General features: G+C 39.7%; 1 protein-coding gene across 8 annotated transcripts in view; it reads right to left on the reverse strand.

The window, feature by feature from the left end:
- Window positions 1–15634, reverse strand: part of MBTPS2 (membrane bound transcription factor peptidase, site 2) — a 40483-nt gene extending 24849 nt beyond the window's left edge. For 4 of the 8 annotated variants that reach the window (XR_010995869.1, XR_010995870.1, XM_068179884.1 and 1 more), the window contains exons 1-5: window positions 15391–15632; window positions 10650–10798; window positions 8811–8949; window positions 4935–5038; window positions 2384–2511 (exon numbers count right to left, since the gene is read on the reverse strand). Coding sequence is in view for 5 of the 8 variants with exons in the window: in XM_068179884.1 (XP_068035985.1) it covers window positions 2384–2511; window positions 4935–5038; window positions 8811–8949; window positions 10650–10798; window positions 15391–15465 (595 nt within the window). In the remaining 3 variants the exon portion in view is untranslated. Of the gene's footprint in view, window positions 1–2383; window positions 2512–4934; window positions 5039–8810; window positions 8950–10649; window positions 10799–15390 lie in introns of all 8 variants that reach the window. The other 4 variants (XR_010995868.1, XM_068179882.1, XM_068179885.1 and 1 more) reach the window with 4 other exon arrangements.
- Between the last annotated feature and the right edge of the window lie 637 nt (window positions 15635–16271).

The raw sequence follows: 16271 nt of genomic DNA on the forward strand, positions 1-16271 counted from the left end.
TTTTTCAGCTTAACAGCTTAACAAAACACAAAAATGTAAAATGGAAATAAAATTCTTTTCAACTGTGTGGCTGCTACACAGAGTAAATTGAAAACAATCCCAACTCTTAAAATAGTAATAATAAAACAGAGGTGATGGTACTGCTAGAGAGTGACAAGGAATACTTTCAAACAGCTAGGAAAAAAGGGCCTTGCTACCAAAATTGACACCATTTGCTGTGTGGAATACAGCAAGAAGTCTAAAATAGAGAGGTTTCAAACTCATCCCAGGTGATCCACAGAAAAATAAACATGTTCCAAATCAGAATACATGCAGAGGCACACTGCTCAGTCTACCTTCATCTTGCTGAAACAACCTCATCCTTGGACACCTAATTCCTTACATTTAAGAAGAGACACTTTACACAGCCCTAAAACACCTTAAAATAATTTATTAATTACTAAGTAATTAAAAAAGGAAAACAAAAAACATTTTACTCCTGTTAAAGACAAGATGAAATGTATTAAAAATTATCTCAGAAAGTGATACAAATATTTGAACTAATTACAAGAATGTGCTGCACAGAATCCCTTTTAATCTATCTAGTAGGCATGGAATTATGCTATAAATATCACAAGTGTTACAAGAACACTCATTTCCTATTCTTGAACATATGATGCCATCTGCTGTACAAAAATATATTTTTTTAATCTCCAGACTATAGCTGGACTACAAAAAGAATATTTGGTATTGGCCTCTAGTCTAGCTCTGTTACTCAGCTGCTATACAAAATATGTCTCCCTAAAGTCAAATTTCTGAACACCAGGAATAGGTTCATTCAACTGTTCTGACAAATAAAAGAAATTGGTTGTTTACTGAAGATTGCATTTTATCATTATCAAACATCCTAGTTCTGAAATGTATCTATCATAAACTGTGCAAAAATGCATTTATTTGTTATACCTAACTGAAAGCAAGCCATTCATGCTAACCAGTCTTGCAACATGTTTGCTCCTGCCTTGCATTCCCCTATTTCAGGTTTCCCAAGGAACATGGAAAATTATTACAGATGTTTGCTTTCATCAAAACATGCAAGCAAATATTTTCTATTACAGCTCAGAATTGTATTTTTCTAGATAATGTCTCAGGAATCTATGTAAGCAAACCACTTTGAAATTTAGTATGCCTTTTCTTTCAGTTCTGTTCCCAGTAGATGGAAATGGAAACAGATTAATTTGACAAACAGAGCTTCCGAAGAGGTTATTGTATGTGAATGATTTTTGTTGATTCGGGTACTTGGAATACAGATATATTTACTTAACTAACATTTGTAATTATTTATTTATGAAAGCTGGAAAACATGCATGCTAAAGGCTTCTCTATGTCCACCCTCTATATGATGTTTTAGATACAATATTCAGGAACAACATGAATAACTAAACATTACAACAGGCTGGCTGCTAGCCTGCAACGGAAAAAATACCAGTATCAAGAACTGACCCAAGATGATAACTTTTCTCTTTCAGTTCTTTGGGAGCCATCTTTGTCTCTAGAAATATAATACAAGTGGTTCAGGCAGAGCAACACAGTCTCAGTTTGACTTTTCACAGCAACCAGACTCTACTTCCCAGTAGCCAGAGACTTCAACAAACATCAATTCAAAAACATCTGGAGGTTATCTGGAGCCATAAGCTACGATTCTCTTTGGATGTTTGTTTTAACCTTTATTTCCTCCTGATGGCAACATCAAAACACAGTGACCTGTGCAATAACACAACTCACAGGTCAGTGAAAATCACTCACAATACTATTGAAAAACAGATTGCTCCTATTGCAGAAAACAGTAGTGAATTGTTCAAGGATGTTGACCTGTGTTGACAGGAAGTCATTTTTCTCATAGCACCATTCTGGCTCAGTATTTCCCAGCTTGTGTGCTCCAAGGTTTTGCTACTTAGACTATACAATGTGCAGAAACATCCCTCACAACAAACAAACAAAAAAGACAGAGCAACTTCTGCACCTAGTACAAGAGCTCTTTCTAATGAGAGGAACATCTGAAACCACAGTTTTTCCCCAACTACACAACTGGAATTTCTTATGCACAACCATTCTGAATTGGATCTAGAATATAATAAAGCTTTTCAAGACAGGAAATTTGTGCTCATTTAAGATCCTAGAAACTGACATCTCTAGCCCAGAAAGCAGCTCAATAAGGACAGTAATGATCAAATGATTCTCTGAGATGGCAACATACGTTCAGAACAGAAGGATCACCATTAAGTAAAGAGAAGCTTTGGTACTTATTCATTCTAAACCTTAAATACTCAATCAAAGATTCACAATGATGCCTTGGAATAAGTAATGGTGCTAAGCAAAGATGTAATAAAAAACCACAAACTATTACCTGCACAAAATATCCTTAACTGCTGAAGAGGAGATATCAACTGCAAGTGAGTTGTGAAGAGATCAACAAATGCTCCAGGATAGACAATGAAGATAAAAATTCCAAATCCATTAAATCGTACTTGTTCTCTTAAAAAGAAGAAAAGAAAAGTGAAGCAGAGTAACTGCAAACAAACAAAGGAAAAACGGAGAGATTCTACATAGCACACCATTTTTGACAACAAGAATGACTAAATTTTAATTATAAAATGAATTTATTTTTATACTATCAGTAATTGAAAGATAATTAAACTAAAGGATGTTTTCTGCAGTAGTTGCCACTTCTAAGCAGTATACATTTTTAAGTTTGGTAAAAACATAAAGGGTAAGTTCAACTTCTTTTCTGTTTCCTGGTAACAGTAGTGCATAAAATACCTTTTAAAAACCTACCTAACTTCCATGTTAACATATATTTCAACATTTGGGGTAGCTGTTCTTTTAAGTAAAAAAATGGCAGCCCATAAGAAGCAGTTTCAAACTCATCTATGTAAAAGTATTTGCAAGAATCAATTGCTTTCCTTTTAAAGAAATACTTCCACAGTTCTGGAATTTTTAATTCTGTTTCTCCTAAATGGACCTTAGAGTACGTTGTAAACTAACAAAAATGAGGGAAATGTCATCTGAAAAAATGAAAACAAGTCAAGAGGTTAAAAGGACAAATGCTAATGCCCTTTCAAACCTTAACACTCTGTGATTCTATTTAAATATATTAGTAGCTGACACTATTATAAAGATAATATTTTTTTTCCAAGGGTGTTGCAATTACTTTTACATGATTTTTTTTGGAAAATACACATTAAGGTTTTTTGAAGCTAGAAATCTTACAAAGGAGTTAAAGAGAGGCATGGCAAAATCATGTTCCAAGACCAAACCAGGCACAGATCAGCTAATCCCCTGTCTTTACTGAGACAATATACTGGGTCTAATCTTTTCCTTATTTACATTTATCTATTTAATGTGTATATACACCAAAAGAAGACAAAGAATTATACAACATTATTCAGAGTTAAGTCTCACACTAATACTGTGAAGCTAACTCATCTCATGTTACCAATTAATAATAGGCAGTTTAGTGCCTGTTCAGGATTTCATGACTTGGGTAGAAGATACACAGGGAGGAAGAAAGAGACTTGCTTGGTACGAGCCTTGACTAAGCTAAGGCTCAAATATTTAAGCTCTTATAGCTCACAGCTAATGCTTTCTAGAACTGAAGCTGGCAAAAGTGCATTAGATTTAAGGAAGGTTAAGTGACTTGCCAGAATAATAAAATTTGCCCACAGCACAGCTTTTTAGTGAAGTTGAAACCCTGAGAATTTACAGTAACAGCACTACAGACTCAACATATGCCAGAAGGAGAATAAAAAAGCCAGGCAGAAAACAGCAGCAGCAACATTGTCTGCCAATGTACATTGGACCATCCAATTTATCCTCTGGAAATAGCTGGAAAAACAATTTTTTTGATGAAAATATAATCTGAAATTGAATATTCAAAGCCTTTGCTGTAGACCTTGAATAAAGATATCACACTGTTAAGACACAAGAATTATTATTCCTTTCTGCTTAAAAAGAGCTCTGTAGCAACTCCTAGCTTCTCTGCAGTCTGCCAGCAACATGCAGTAAAAAGAAAATTTTGTTTCTTCTTCCTGTGATGGGATAAGAAAAAGGTTCATCCTCCACAGAAAATTCCCTGTGAATATTTGAGGGAAGACAGCTAAAAGACAAGCAGAGCATATGAAACACAGAGGTTTTCAAACCACCCCTTTAAGTGAGAACCTTTGGGGTTACAAAAAAGGTGGTATATGGGTTAAAATGCAGTCATGACTCCCTACACTCAGGAAAAACAAAGAAACAACTTAGAGCTTTATGCTCAAAGAAGAGATAATGATGCTGCCCAGGAGAAATGTGGAGGACACCTGATCATCAGTCCCAGGAATCACTGCTTAACCTTCTTATGCTGAAGTGGCATTCAAAAGTAATGACTAAACTGTCAAATAATTTTTGTGATGTAATCATCATAGTTAAGGACATTAAAAATATAATTTTTGATCAAAGCTAATAAATCACGGAAGTTAACAGGGGCAAATCACATTTGACCAAGTTATTGCTTCAATCTGTTCATAACATATTTCACAAGCTATGCTTAAACAAATCAATTAAAAATCAATTTTAAAGTATTACTGTGCAATAGCACGAGTTCAAGTGTCACAAGCACAGAAATGAAATGAAATTGCTGTGTTAAAAACGGGGCCACTTTAAAAAGATTGTTTTAAACCTGATGTTATATTTGCAAGGCAGAAGTCCTTTCTCATAATCTGTATAATAGACACTGTATTAAAACTCTATCCCAAATTTGTACACCCTTCCAAACTTCGAATCCAAGGAAGCTATGAATTACAGACTAAACAGACTCTCTACATAAAACAAAGCAGTGCTAACAACATTCACGGCTAGGTAACTGCTCTGGAATATTTGGCTTTGTCGTCAGAGTAGCAGAAAAGCAGAACAGAAATTACCGAATAGCTGCCACCCCATGGCCGACTTCATGTATCACACCGCTGATGAGGATTGCAGAGAAGAAATAGGTCAGCTGGCTGATGGGCAAATTGACACCAGGCACCTGTTGATGTTGGCATGACAACAAAATAAAACATAGGAGGAAAACAAGACGTACAAAGACAAATTATTCTGCCCCTAAATTTGCTGCTCTCACTCACTTCTTCAGACCCACAGCAGACCGGGGGCTGCTCTCAGGCAGCACGATCAGTTTGCACCTCTTTTACCAACTTATTCAGTGTATTTTAAAATATATTAAATATATATTCTTTTGTGGAATGTTAAGTAGCTCTCCAGGCACAAAAGCCCTCTCCCTAACCTATATATTCCCCACAGCTTTGATCAAATGTGTCCTACTCTATATTAAGCTCATGAAGTTTATAAAAATGTACACAGACTTCCATTCAAATGAAACAGGCTTGGCACTGTGAGCATTAGTTTACAGTTTCCTGCAGCCAGTCATGTAGCTATAGAAAAGATCCACCTTTCAAAAGAAAATAATAAAAATTGTATGGCTCTTTAAAGAGTATGAACATGAAAAGTTAAAAATGAGTTGACAGCTGAACAGTCAGTCTCTTCCTTCTCTCTTCCTATACAAATCATAAAATTATCCCAGTTTACAGGGTCAAAAAAAATTTAATCTAGTCTTCAGGTTTTGGTAGTCTACACATTTAACCTTAAAAAAACCCCACCTTGAAATGGGTATACTATTCTAATTTACCTAAGACATAATATGCAGGCCCCTCATATTCTTCCTGTTGCTATGGATTCCCACCACTCCCAGGTCCTTCTCTGTGCTTGTCACAAGACAACAACTGCTTCCAGACAGGCTTCAAAGTGGTCACTAGTCAAAGCATGAGGAACCGTTCCCTCCTTCCTCCTGATGGACCTTCGTCCTGCTCGGTTCCATCCCCCTCAGCTGCTGGGCTGCAGTGGGATTGCTCTGGGACATTTCTCCTGTCAGATTTACAGCTTCTTCTACTCAAGGCAGGCTGCATTCCAGTATGCTCACTAACAACTGATGTGAACACAACCTGAACTGCAAGCCAGCCTCACAAAAGAGATGCTGTGGGCAGAAACTCCTGGCCTGTCTACAGAACTCTATAAAACCCAGCATTGTGGAAGACAAAAGGCTGCACATCCAACTAGGTAGGTTGGATTCTACCTTTGTTCAGTCCTGCACATTCTTCACTTATTTACATTTACCTACCTGAGCAGCAGAACTCTACAGGAGTTTGTTGAGACAATCTAGCTAAATTAAATCCTTCAAAAGGATTCATTAATGTTAATCACCTCACAAATTCTGTCCAGTGTGATGGTGACCAAGGAATTTACCTTAACTGGCTCAGCTGTGGTATCTCACCAGTATGAAAGACAGCCACATTTCATTTCTTAAACATCACTGCTTACATTGCAGCATCAGCTGGTGGCACTAATGCATCACTTCAGTGGTGTTACCTCTGCAGTGAGAGGACAGATGGCAAAAGCAAAAGCTGCCATCTCAATTCCACCATGACTACAGCCTGCTAGAACACAGCACCAGACGCTTTCAGACTTTACGTCAAAGAAGCTATTTTAAGATTCACCTAAAACAGAAGTTACCTCTCATGAAGGGTTCTGAAACCAATAGCAGTATTTTGTTAAAAAACATGCTGTCTTATATTTTATGGCCTTCTGGAAATGCCTTTAGTAAAAGAAGATCCTTTGCTTGTAATTAATCTGCCTCTTTCCTACTTTTGTCAGTAGGCAACCAACACAAGAGGGAGCAGCTGAAGAGAAACAGCCCAGTTACCTATAGACAGGTATTTTAAATCAAGTACATGACTGCACAAAAGAGGAAGCGTACAAAAATCTTAATAAAATATAAGTACAACTGTTTCTCCCTCTCTCCACTCCCAGAGAGTAAAAGCTAAACAGCTTTATGTCACAGGCTAAAATTAAGTTTACAAAGAAAAAGTGGGGTTTTGTTGTTTTGTTTTTTTAATTAATTTGCTCTCCTCCAGGCAGCCAAATACAAGTAAATAATTTAAATTAGAAGGTCCTCCGAAGTCATTCTTCACCTCTTTGCAACCACATAAGTCTCTTTTTGGTGTCAATTTACACTAGCACATTCCCCTTAAAAAGAATACTGAAACTTGCTAGAGGCAGAATTATACAACCATGAAATGAAAGAATGAGGTAAGAAAGGAAGAGAACCACAACTGAACTTAGGAGAAGTAACCTTATCCCCACACATGACATTACTTTATCCCTATCTATTAAACTGTTTTCAGTGCCAGTTAATCCTTGGTTTGAATGCAGTGATATTGCCAGCAAGCAGTCACTGAAGAAACAGTCCACAGTGAAATTGTGAACATTATCCTACTTTTCTACTCTCGTTGTTCCAGTTCACACCAGATTAATTCCAAAGGCTCATCTTTACTTTGGTTGTGTCTGTTATTTTCTCCAAAGAGCAATATATTGTCAATGACCACTTTACTCTGGTGTCACAAAAGTGGATGGATCCATACAATGACGTCAGAAAATGAAGATGTAAAGGAACTCCAGAAAGGTTAGGACAGATCCTGCTGGAATATAAATTACAAAATTTCCTGTGTTGTGTTCAGCTCATGCCCTCCCAGATGCACAGACTGCCCACTCCTGTCTGCCCCTGAAGGTAACTGAGGAGCAGGCTCTGTACAGGGGACAACGGTGGCAGTGACAGCAGTTCTCCCTCAGGTCTCACTGCCTGCTTTTTCCAACACACACTGAACTCTGTATATTCACTCTGCTTGTGGGAAACAGACCCAGCCATCCAAAGGTATGTGAGTTTATGGCACGTGCTAAATCAGGCCTCCTGCACTCATGCCATTCTAGCTGCATGCAGTCACTCTAGTGCTTACAGGAAGGTCTGCTGTGTCTGCACACAATTCTCAACATCTGGTCACTTGAATAGCTGAGTACTTAAACAGAGTAACAAGGCTGGGCACCTCTGCTCTAAGCCATGTAGCAGAAGACAGAGCAATCCCATAACACTTTCTGAAAAAAGCGACCGTATATTTTGGCCACATTGCACTCTTGGTATAAAAAAAGTGACTAGGAATCCTTCCAGGTTAAAACTGCTGCAAGGCAATGTCAGTTCTTCCATTACTGCCATGTGAAGATATTAAAAAGACAGTATTTGAAATCTCTCCTATCCTGTGAAATACATTCCATTCTAAAACTGTAAAATACATTGTCCAGCACCAGAAATGCATAGAACAATTAAATATAGCATTGGACTTTGATACTGCCAGAAACAGCACTTGAAATTTCACATAGTAAATTAAGTCATAAGTCCTTCAAGAATCAAAAAATACTCCCTCACTAACAATTCTTTGCTTCTACTATCACACAAAGCTTTTTGCCCTTCTTTCCTTTTCCACTGCTGTTTTGTATTGTATGAAAAAAACCAGAACTTGTCTCCTCGTCAATTATGTATGAGCTCTGCAAACTGTAAGGTCACCAGAACATACTGCAAAGCCTACAGGAAATGAGTTCTTAACTCAGTTTTATATGCTTAGTACTATAATTTTATTCTTAATACTATAATTTAGGGCTTTTCAGAATGATTATCCAAGTCCCACTCCTGAGAATTTTTAAAATAAACTCTTCCACATGTTTGCTTTCATTTGCCCTTTTTCTATACTCACGCTCCCATTTTTAAGGCTGGAAAAAAACAGCACATATTCATGTAGATAACATCAGGAGCTGGGTTATTCTTGCACAGGAATATTTTAGCATCCCATACCCCATTAAGAAGCTGCTTTAGATCTGTACACAGTTCTCAAGCAAAGATCTGAGGAGGGAACACTCACCACGACTTGCAGCATTCGATCATTCTGGGCTTTCGGAGCCTCGGTGAGCATCTGGGTCAGTGTCTGCAGCAGGGTCTTTCCAAGCAGGATAACAGAGCCAAACATGGCAACTATTCCAAACACCATTCCTACACTGAACCTACACAGAGAAGCAAATAGTTCAACAGTGCACAGCCACAAGACAAAAAGGGAACCATCTCTGGCTACGTAAATCTCTGCTTTATAGCACAAGTTTTTTACACAAAACACAGGGCAAAACTTACCTGATGCTACCACAATTCATCAACAATCCAGTAAAAAAATGCTAAAGGAAACTAATAAGAATAATATACAATAATAACACTAATAACTTATATTCTCCTTGTTTAATAAATGTTTTACATCCAAACCATATCCTGATCAATTTTCAAATACTTTTATTCAGTTACCCAATGTGTAACTCGCTTGTAGCTATGAGTCTATAAATTTATAAGAATATAGAAACATAACTAACAATGTATAATTGGCCATGTTGCACCACAGCATCACATATTTAGAGACTTGGATCAAATTATGAGGCAGTTTCAGTTCATTTTGCATCTTTCTAACAAACAGTAAAATGAGCTAAAGAACAATAAATGAGACTGAATCTTTTGTAAAGAACAACTAAAAAGTACAACTGCAAGACCACATTAATACCAATTTCTTAAGCTACATTGCTCTTCTCAAAAATTTTTCATTAAAATCAATGTTGAAAATAATTTCAATTCATGTCACTCCACCTAGTGACAAATTTTTATTCAGCATTAATATTACTATTTTTATTTTACACTGTCCTATAGCTGAAGGATGTGATAACTCGTTTTTCTAGCAAAAAAAAATTTCTGTGATGCAAAACCAGTACATACACCTCATTACCAGTCCTTCTTCCTCTCATAACAGCTCAACTGTTCTCTTATCAGCCTTAATGGAGCTCACTGGGAATTAGAAGATTTATTTTAAGCAACATGTACTTGTAATGTTAATTAAAGAGACTAGTGGAAACATTATACTGTAATAAATTATACACATTAAAAATTGTAATTGATACAGAGCTATTTCAGACTGATTATTACAAAATCATTACATACTAGAGAAACCAATTTGAAGTACATCTCTTTTATTACTATCTCACTGAGGGTAGCAATACAGGAAATGAAAAAAAAATTCAAATCTTACTCATTTTATATTTTCAGAGCAGATACAAAGTAATGCTAGGAAGGCAACTGAACAATAGTTTTCTAAACCAGTCCAGGAGCACCCATATTAGGCCACCCTACTTACCTATCCATTCCAAGCACTGTGCAACCTTTGCTTGGAAAGGTGTAGGCAGATAAAAGACAGAAGGTAAGCAAGGTGCTACTGAGCAGGTATCATTGCTGAATGTCTGGGCAATGATTAACTACAGGTACACAGCTAGCTCTGAATCCTTTGTAAACTCGAGTGATTGGGAGAGCTAAATCTACAGCACTGGGAATGATCTAGGATCTGAGCGACTGCTTTCAGACCTACTTCTGTATGCAGTATTGCATGTAATAGCTGTACTCTCCAGAACTATGCATACTTCAAACCACAGGTAAAAATAGTTTAAGGATTTCTAGTTTTATAGAATCTCAATATGCAACCTGTATTACACTTATGTATTTTTAGCAGAGGATAAATACTTATACTGGCACAGTACAATTAGTGCAACCACTCCAATTGGTTTTATCTTTACGTATTAAAATATCCATGTCTACCCACTGCCCTTCTAATGCTGAAAGGCACCAACATGGTTCAATTGCTGACTCTGACAGAAGAAAAAGGATGCTGAATTTATACCACAAGTAGAGAAATTTGGGTTTCCATCTCCCCCAGTTGTAGAACTGGCGGTTGAAGAGAGCTGTTTGCCAGCGCAGGTGAAAGGGAGAGACGCTCAAGCCGTACGTCAGCAGCCAGTCCTCGTACGATGCCTTCAGAGAGTTGGAGGACTGCAAAACAACAGAAAACCAAAAGCTGAAGGACTGCAAAACAACAGAAAAACAAAAGTTGGAGGACTGCAAAACAACAGTTTGACCAAAACATTCTAGGAAGATTTTGTAATGTGACAGAGCAGCAAATGTGATCTGTTTATATAAAAACATGCAGAATTTCAAATAGATGTCCTTTTTTTTTCTTTTTGGTTAACTTTACTTTATGGTGCCTGCATTCTCAATAGGCTTTAGTCACCTGCCCCATGGAAGCTTGTGTCAGAAACCCAGATGAAGGAATGCTTTCCTTGGAGGAACTCAGAGCTCAGGAAAAGCACAGATGAGATTTGAGCCTTCTGACACTGCGCAGTTCCTAAGGCAGGAGTGTCTGACACAATCCAGACAAGTCTTTGGAGCTATCTGAACTGGGGCACTGTTCCCAAGGTTCCCCACAAGCAGCAGCACCTACTGAAGACATCCAGAATGTGTAGTTCACAACAGGCTCCCTTCACCTCCCTGACAAGGAACTTCACAAGTTTCTGGCTGTTGTCCTTGGTCCTTTGAACAAATTTAGAACTTGCCAATTCCTTGCATTCCTCCTGCCCTGCACCACAGTGGTTGTAGGGGTTGAGAATCTTATACTTCACAATTGTATTAACAGCTTTTCTCATTTTGTCAATTTAATTAAATCTTGAACACTAAAAGTTTATTTCAAATAGCAAATTTCCTCAGCTGTGAGACCCATTTACTTGAGCCACTGTTCATGCATCACCTCTTACACCATTTATCCTTTCTGCCTATATATTTCTGTATCATTTCCTTCTTCTTCACCCTACTAATTTCAGTCACAATTTTACTCTGTCAGCTGAGGGCACTAACAGACATTTTCACTGTAATGCACTCCCATCAACACCACTAACTCCCTATGACACTATTAAGTTTAATCATATCAGCTTTTGCTAATTTTAACAGAAGAGATCACAAAGATGATTAGACTTGTACACAATTAGTGATACATAAGCCAAAGAAACAAAAAGACCTCCTCACATAATCTACCTGATAATTCAGAATAAAAATACATGCATCATTAAGAACCCCTGATATGAGAAACTGTCTTTTGTGAATTAAAAAAAAAAGTCCTATTCATTCACACAGTCAAAAAACCTCAAAACCACCCTAAGACATTATTCTACTAAAGTTAATCAGATACATTGATTTAACACTTGAAAATGTATTCCTTTTATCCCATGCAAAGCCCACTTTTTTCCCTAGAAATGCCACGAATTCATCCCTTTGAATTCGTTCCAACAACACTGTAGCCCCACTGTCCTAGCAAGATATAAATAAGTATGAAGTTTTCCATGAGGAATATGGAATCACTGACTACAGAGCTGTCAAATGTCGAAAAGAAAGGTACCAAAAATTTTCCTTTTCTATTTTCCTCCTTGTAAATGTTATTCATGACCACTGAATGACTGCAAACTTTTGCAAAATATATTAAAAAGCTCTTGTCGCCCTGATTTCTTAGGATTTTCTAAAGCCTTCTGAACTTACATTCTTGTAGAGAACTTTCTCATGCAACTTTCTGTAAACAAGCTATTGTTTTGCATTCTTTCATAGAGGCAGAGAAATTTGATAGACTGGTAGTTTGTCCAGTGTCGTTGGAGAGGTGGCACGTTCACCTTCCAATCCACTGGCACCTTTTGAGAACTATAAATGATTGGAGTCAGAAAAAATAAATTAGTCTCTTCATGGTGACCAAAGCTGTGGTGCGTCATTTTTCCTTGTGTCCTCTGGTGACATCCTCTTTGTAAAGTTTTGCTCCTTCTGTCCTGATCCCAGTGGGATCCCCACATTAAACACACACCCTCATGCCCTGGAATGCTTCATTTCAAGCTGCTTTCACACAGGCCTTGGCCCTTCTGCTTTGAGATCTAAGAGCGTTTTGTTAGATTAGTTTTGCTATAAAAGCAGCACCTATTTATTTATGCAGCCTTTAAAATGCTGGACACCTGCTAAACACTCCAGGAGATCCACAGGTATCTGCCAGCAAGAAGGAGTCCTTAACATTCTTCTTTACTGGCAGAATCTGTTCAAGAGCTCTGAATCATTTCAGCTTCCTGACCTTAAAAAGCTGAGAGGCAACCTTGACTGAATGTGTCTAATGCATCCTTTATTTCTCACACCAGAAGGAGGGACAACCTCCTACACATCACTCGCTCCTGATCCTTCAGGCAGAATGAAATGTGATGACTTAGGATGCTGGGGAGAAGGAATTTAGGGGTCTGAGTGATTCCCTCTTACAGAATCCAAGCTTCAGTGAAAATGTTGGTGGCAGTGGTACAACGAGGAGCAACAAGAGGGATTTAACATTCCAAATTCCAGCTTGATTTGGCATAGCTTTAGTTTTCTGACCCAAATGTATCTTTTAATTCTAGCAATATTATAACATGTGGCTTTATCTGTACAAAAATACATTTATACACAGTTATACTTTCTATATTGTAGCCTTGGAGTCAGACTGCCAAAATAAAATATTTAAAATCTGAACAAAACCAGTAAGGGAACAAACTGAGCAAAAAACATTGCACATTGAACAGATTTACTGAATAAACATTAACTGCAAGTTACAGCACACATCCTTCTCTTGCCAAAAATATCAACAGGACCACACATGGAAAAGTGCTCCCACATTATTTTTCACTCAATTCTCTGTACATCCTTTTGGTGGAATTACACTGAAAGTGATTTGAGATTTAAACAGTACAATTAATTAAACATTACAATTTTGCTGTGGCAGCTAGCAGCCTTGGGTTGTGACTGTGGTGGAGATTTATAGTACCAGCTGAAAAACAAGCAACCTGAGCTTCCTAAAGATATAAATCTGGTTATTTAATCCAAATTCTATTTCAACTGTGGTAGCCACAGTGAAACCTATGACTGAGATGTACCACAGGAGATCTATCACTAATTTCACTGAGGCTCAACAGCTCCCACATAATTCCTGAGGATTAATAACCTTGGTCAACTTTTAGTTAAAAGACCAGAATTAAAATTTAACCTCTGGACTCTCACACTTGCTATAGAATTCTAGGCATCCCCCCCTTCTTTTTCAACATAAATCAGGCATTAAGTAGGCTCCAATGTAGGGGATTTTTTTCCCTCCCTTGCTGCTGCAAGAAATGCAGTGACTCTCCTTATTTACAAAAGTAATTTTATTGATTTCATGGTCTAATAAATGATTTTATAGTCTAATGCAGAAAGAGATCTTCGGAATCTCAGAGATGCAAATGGTCTCAGCATCATGGCACAACAGGTCTGGTACCTGAGCTCAGTTCTTGCTTCACAGCCCAGGAGCCCTCACCAGACACAAAGCTGCTGCCAGAGGAGAAGCAGCCTCCTGGCTGACCTGCCTGCTGCGTCTCACTGCAGTCAGAGCACGTTCTCCTGGTACCTGGCCAGTCTTCTCATGTGTTTCAAAACAATGCTGTATTTTTTTTAAACACTTAACATAGACTTGCTGCAAGAAAATTTGAGAAGTCTACAGGTAAATGACTGTATTTGTTATTGTCATTATGTACAGGCTGTATTTTGCAATTATCAGCTTTCATTATTAACAGAGCTACATTTGCTTTCCAATTAGCTGCAGGGGGAGACACTTCTCCAAGCTTTCTAAGCACCTGAATTTTCTTGTATTTCTTCCTATATTTTACAGGAGTGACAAAATGCACATTTTGTACTTTCATATCACTAAGTCCTATCTGCCTTGGCAGAAACAGATGCAGCTCCTAGACTGTAAAATTGAGAATCACAGCTCAAACTTCTCATTTCATATTCCTTCATATTTAACCAGCACACAGCCTACTTTGTATGCATTCTTTGCAATTTCAGTCATGTCTTAGAAAGCATACCTCTGAATCTTTAAAAAAACCCAAAACAATTCCACACCACTTAATGAAACTTGAACAATGCACGGATGCACCCAGATGTAACAAATGATGGCTTGGTGTATTTTCTTTTTAAATCTTCCCCTCTGTATCAGGAGGAAAAGGATGAGTCTCCTAATACTCTCCGAACAACAAAGTTTATTTCTTTAAAAAAGTATTTGTATCGAGTTCTGTCTCTAATTTTTTCCAGTAAAACTAAATATACTCAAAAGGAATAAATACGCACTGCTTTTTACATCTTTTAGGAAAATCACCATTAAAAGGCACATGCTCTACACCGCAAACGTAACAAGTTTGTCTTTCAGGTTTTGCTAATACAAAATAACCCTCCAGACAGCCCGTTCAGCGCCCACGGAGCCGCCCAGGCAGGGTACCGAGAGCCGCCTGCCGTGGCTTTCCGCGGCGCCGGCCCTGCGGCACATGGCGGAGCCCGCGCTCCCCGGAGCCGCCCAGAGCCCAGCGCGGGGCGGAAGCGGAGCAGGCGCTGCCCGGGCCGGGAGCGGCGCCGGGGGCCGGGATCGCCTCACAGCCCGCGGCAGCGCAGCGGGCCCGGGCCGGGCTCCGCCAGCCCGGGCTCGGCAGCGGGCTCTGGGCCCGGCGCGGGGGGGAACGGGGCTGCCGCTGCCTCCTCCCGGCCCCGTCCGGCTCTGCGCCCTCGGCCCTCACCTTGAGCAGCGTGTCCGCCAGGTACACGGCGCACCAGCCGCCCAGCACGGTCACCACCACCGGCACCGGGATCATCGCGGGCCGCGCCGCGCCTCCGCGGGCAGCCCCGGAACCCAACCTGCCCGGAACCTTTCTCCCACCGGCTCTGCGGCCCGGGCGGACGCTTCCGGCCTGCGCGTAGAGCGAGGGCAGGTTGCGGCATGACGTCACGGGCCGTGGCGCGGGGCCGGACCCAGGGCGTTAGGGCGGGGCGCGTGCGCAGTGGGGCGGTGGGGCTGAGGGGCGGGGCCATCCCGATGGGCGGGGCCGTGCCGAGGGGCGGGGCCACAATGAGGGGCGGGGCCGTGCTGAGGGGCGGGGCCATCCCGAGGGGCGGAGCCACGCTGAGGGGCGGGGCCGGGCGGCTCCTCCCGCCCCGGGTGAGTTTTTACGTCCGCTGCCTGCGCTGTGGGCTCCTCGGGCTGGCTGCGCCGGAGAATAAAAGTCTTTGTATCGAAGCACGTTGTGGAAGCGCCTCAGTAACGAGGGAGTGACGGGATTCCCTTTGACCGCTGGCGTTCTGTCAGAAATTAGCACCGACCTGGCTGCCCATCAGAATCATTCCGGGAGGCTGCCTGGGACGATGGCTTTGAAGCAGATGCTTCCTGGGCCCCGTGTTTCCTTCCCAGGCCACGGTCGCCGCTGATTCTCCAGCCGTGGGCCTGTGAAAAACACCAAGCACTTGTTTATAGAAACTTTAAAAGTTTAATAATGAAATGGTTATAAAAATAGTAATACAATTAGAGTAATAAAAATTTAGAGTTAGGACAATTACAAGGCAATAAAAAGCAAAGACTTATGGATGTCTGGATGTTTTTGGATGCTAAGCTGCCAAAAGCATG

Source organism: Anomalospiza imberbis, chromosome 2, assembly GCF_031753505.1.
Source record: "Anomalospiza imberbis isolate Cuckoo-Finch-1a 21T00152 chromosome 2, ASM3175350v1, whole genome shotgun sequence".
Classification (NCBI taxonomy): Eukaryota; Metazoa; Chordata; class Aves; order Passeriformes; family Viduidae; genus Anomalospiza; species Anomalospiza imberbis.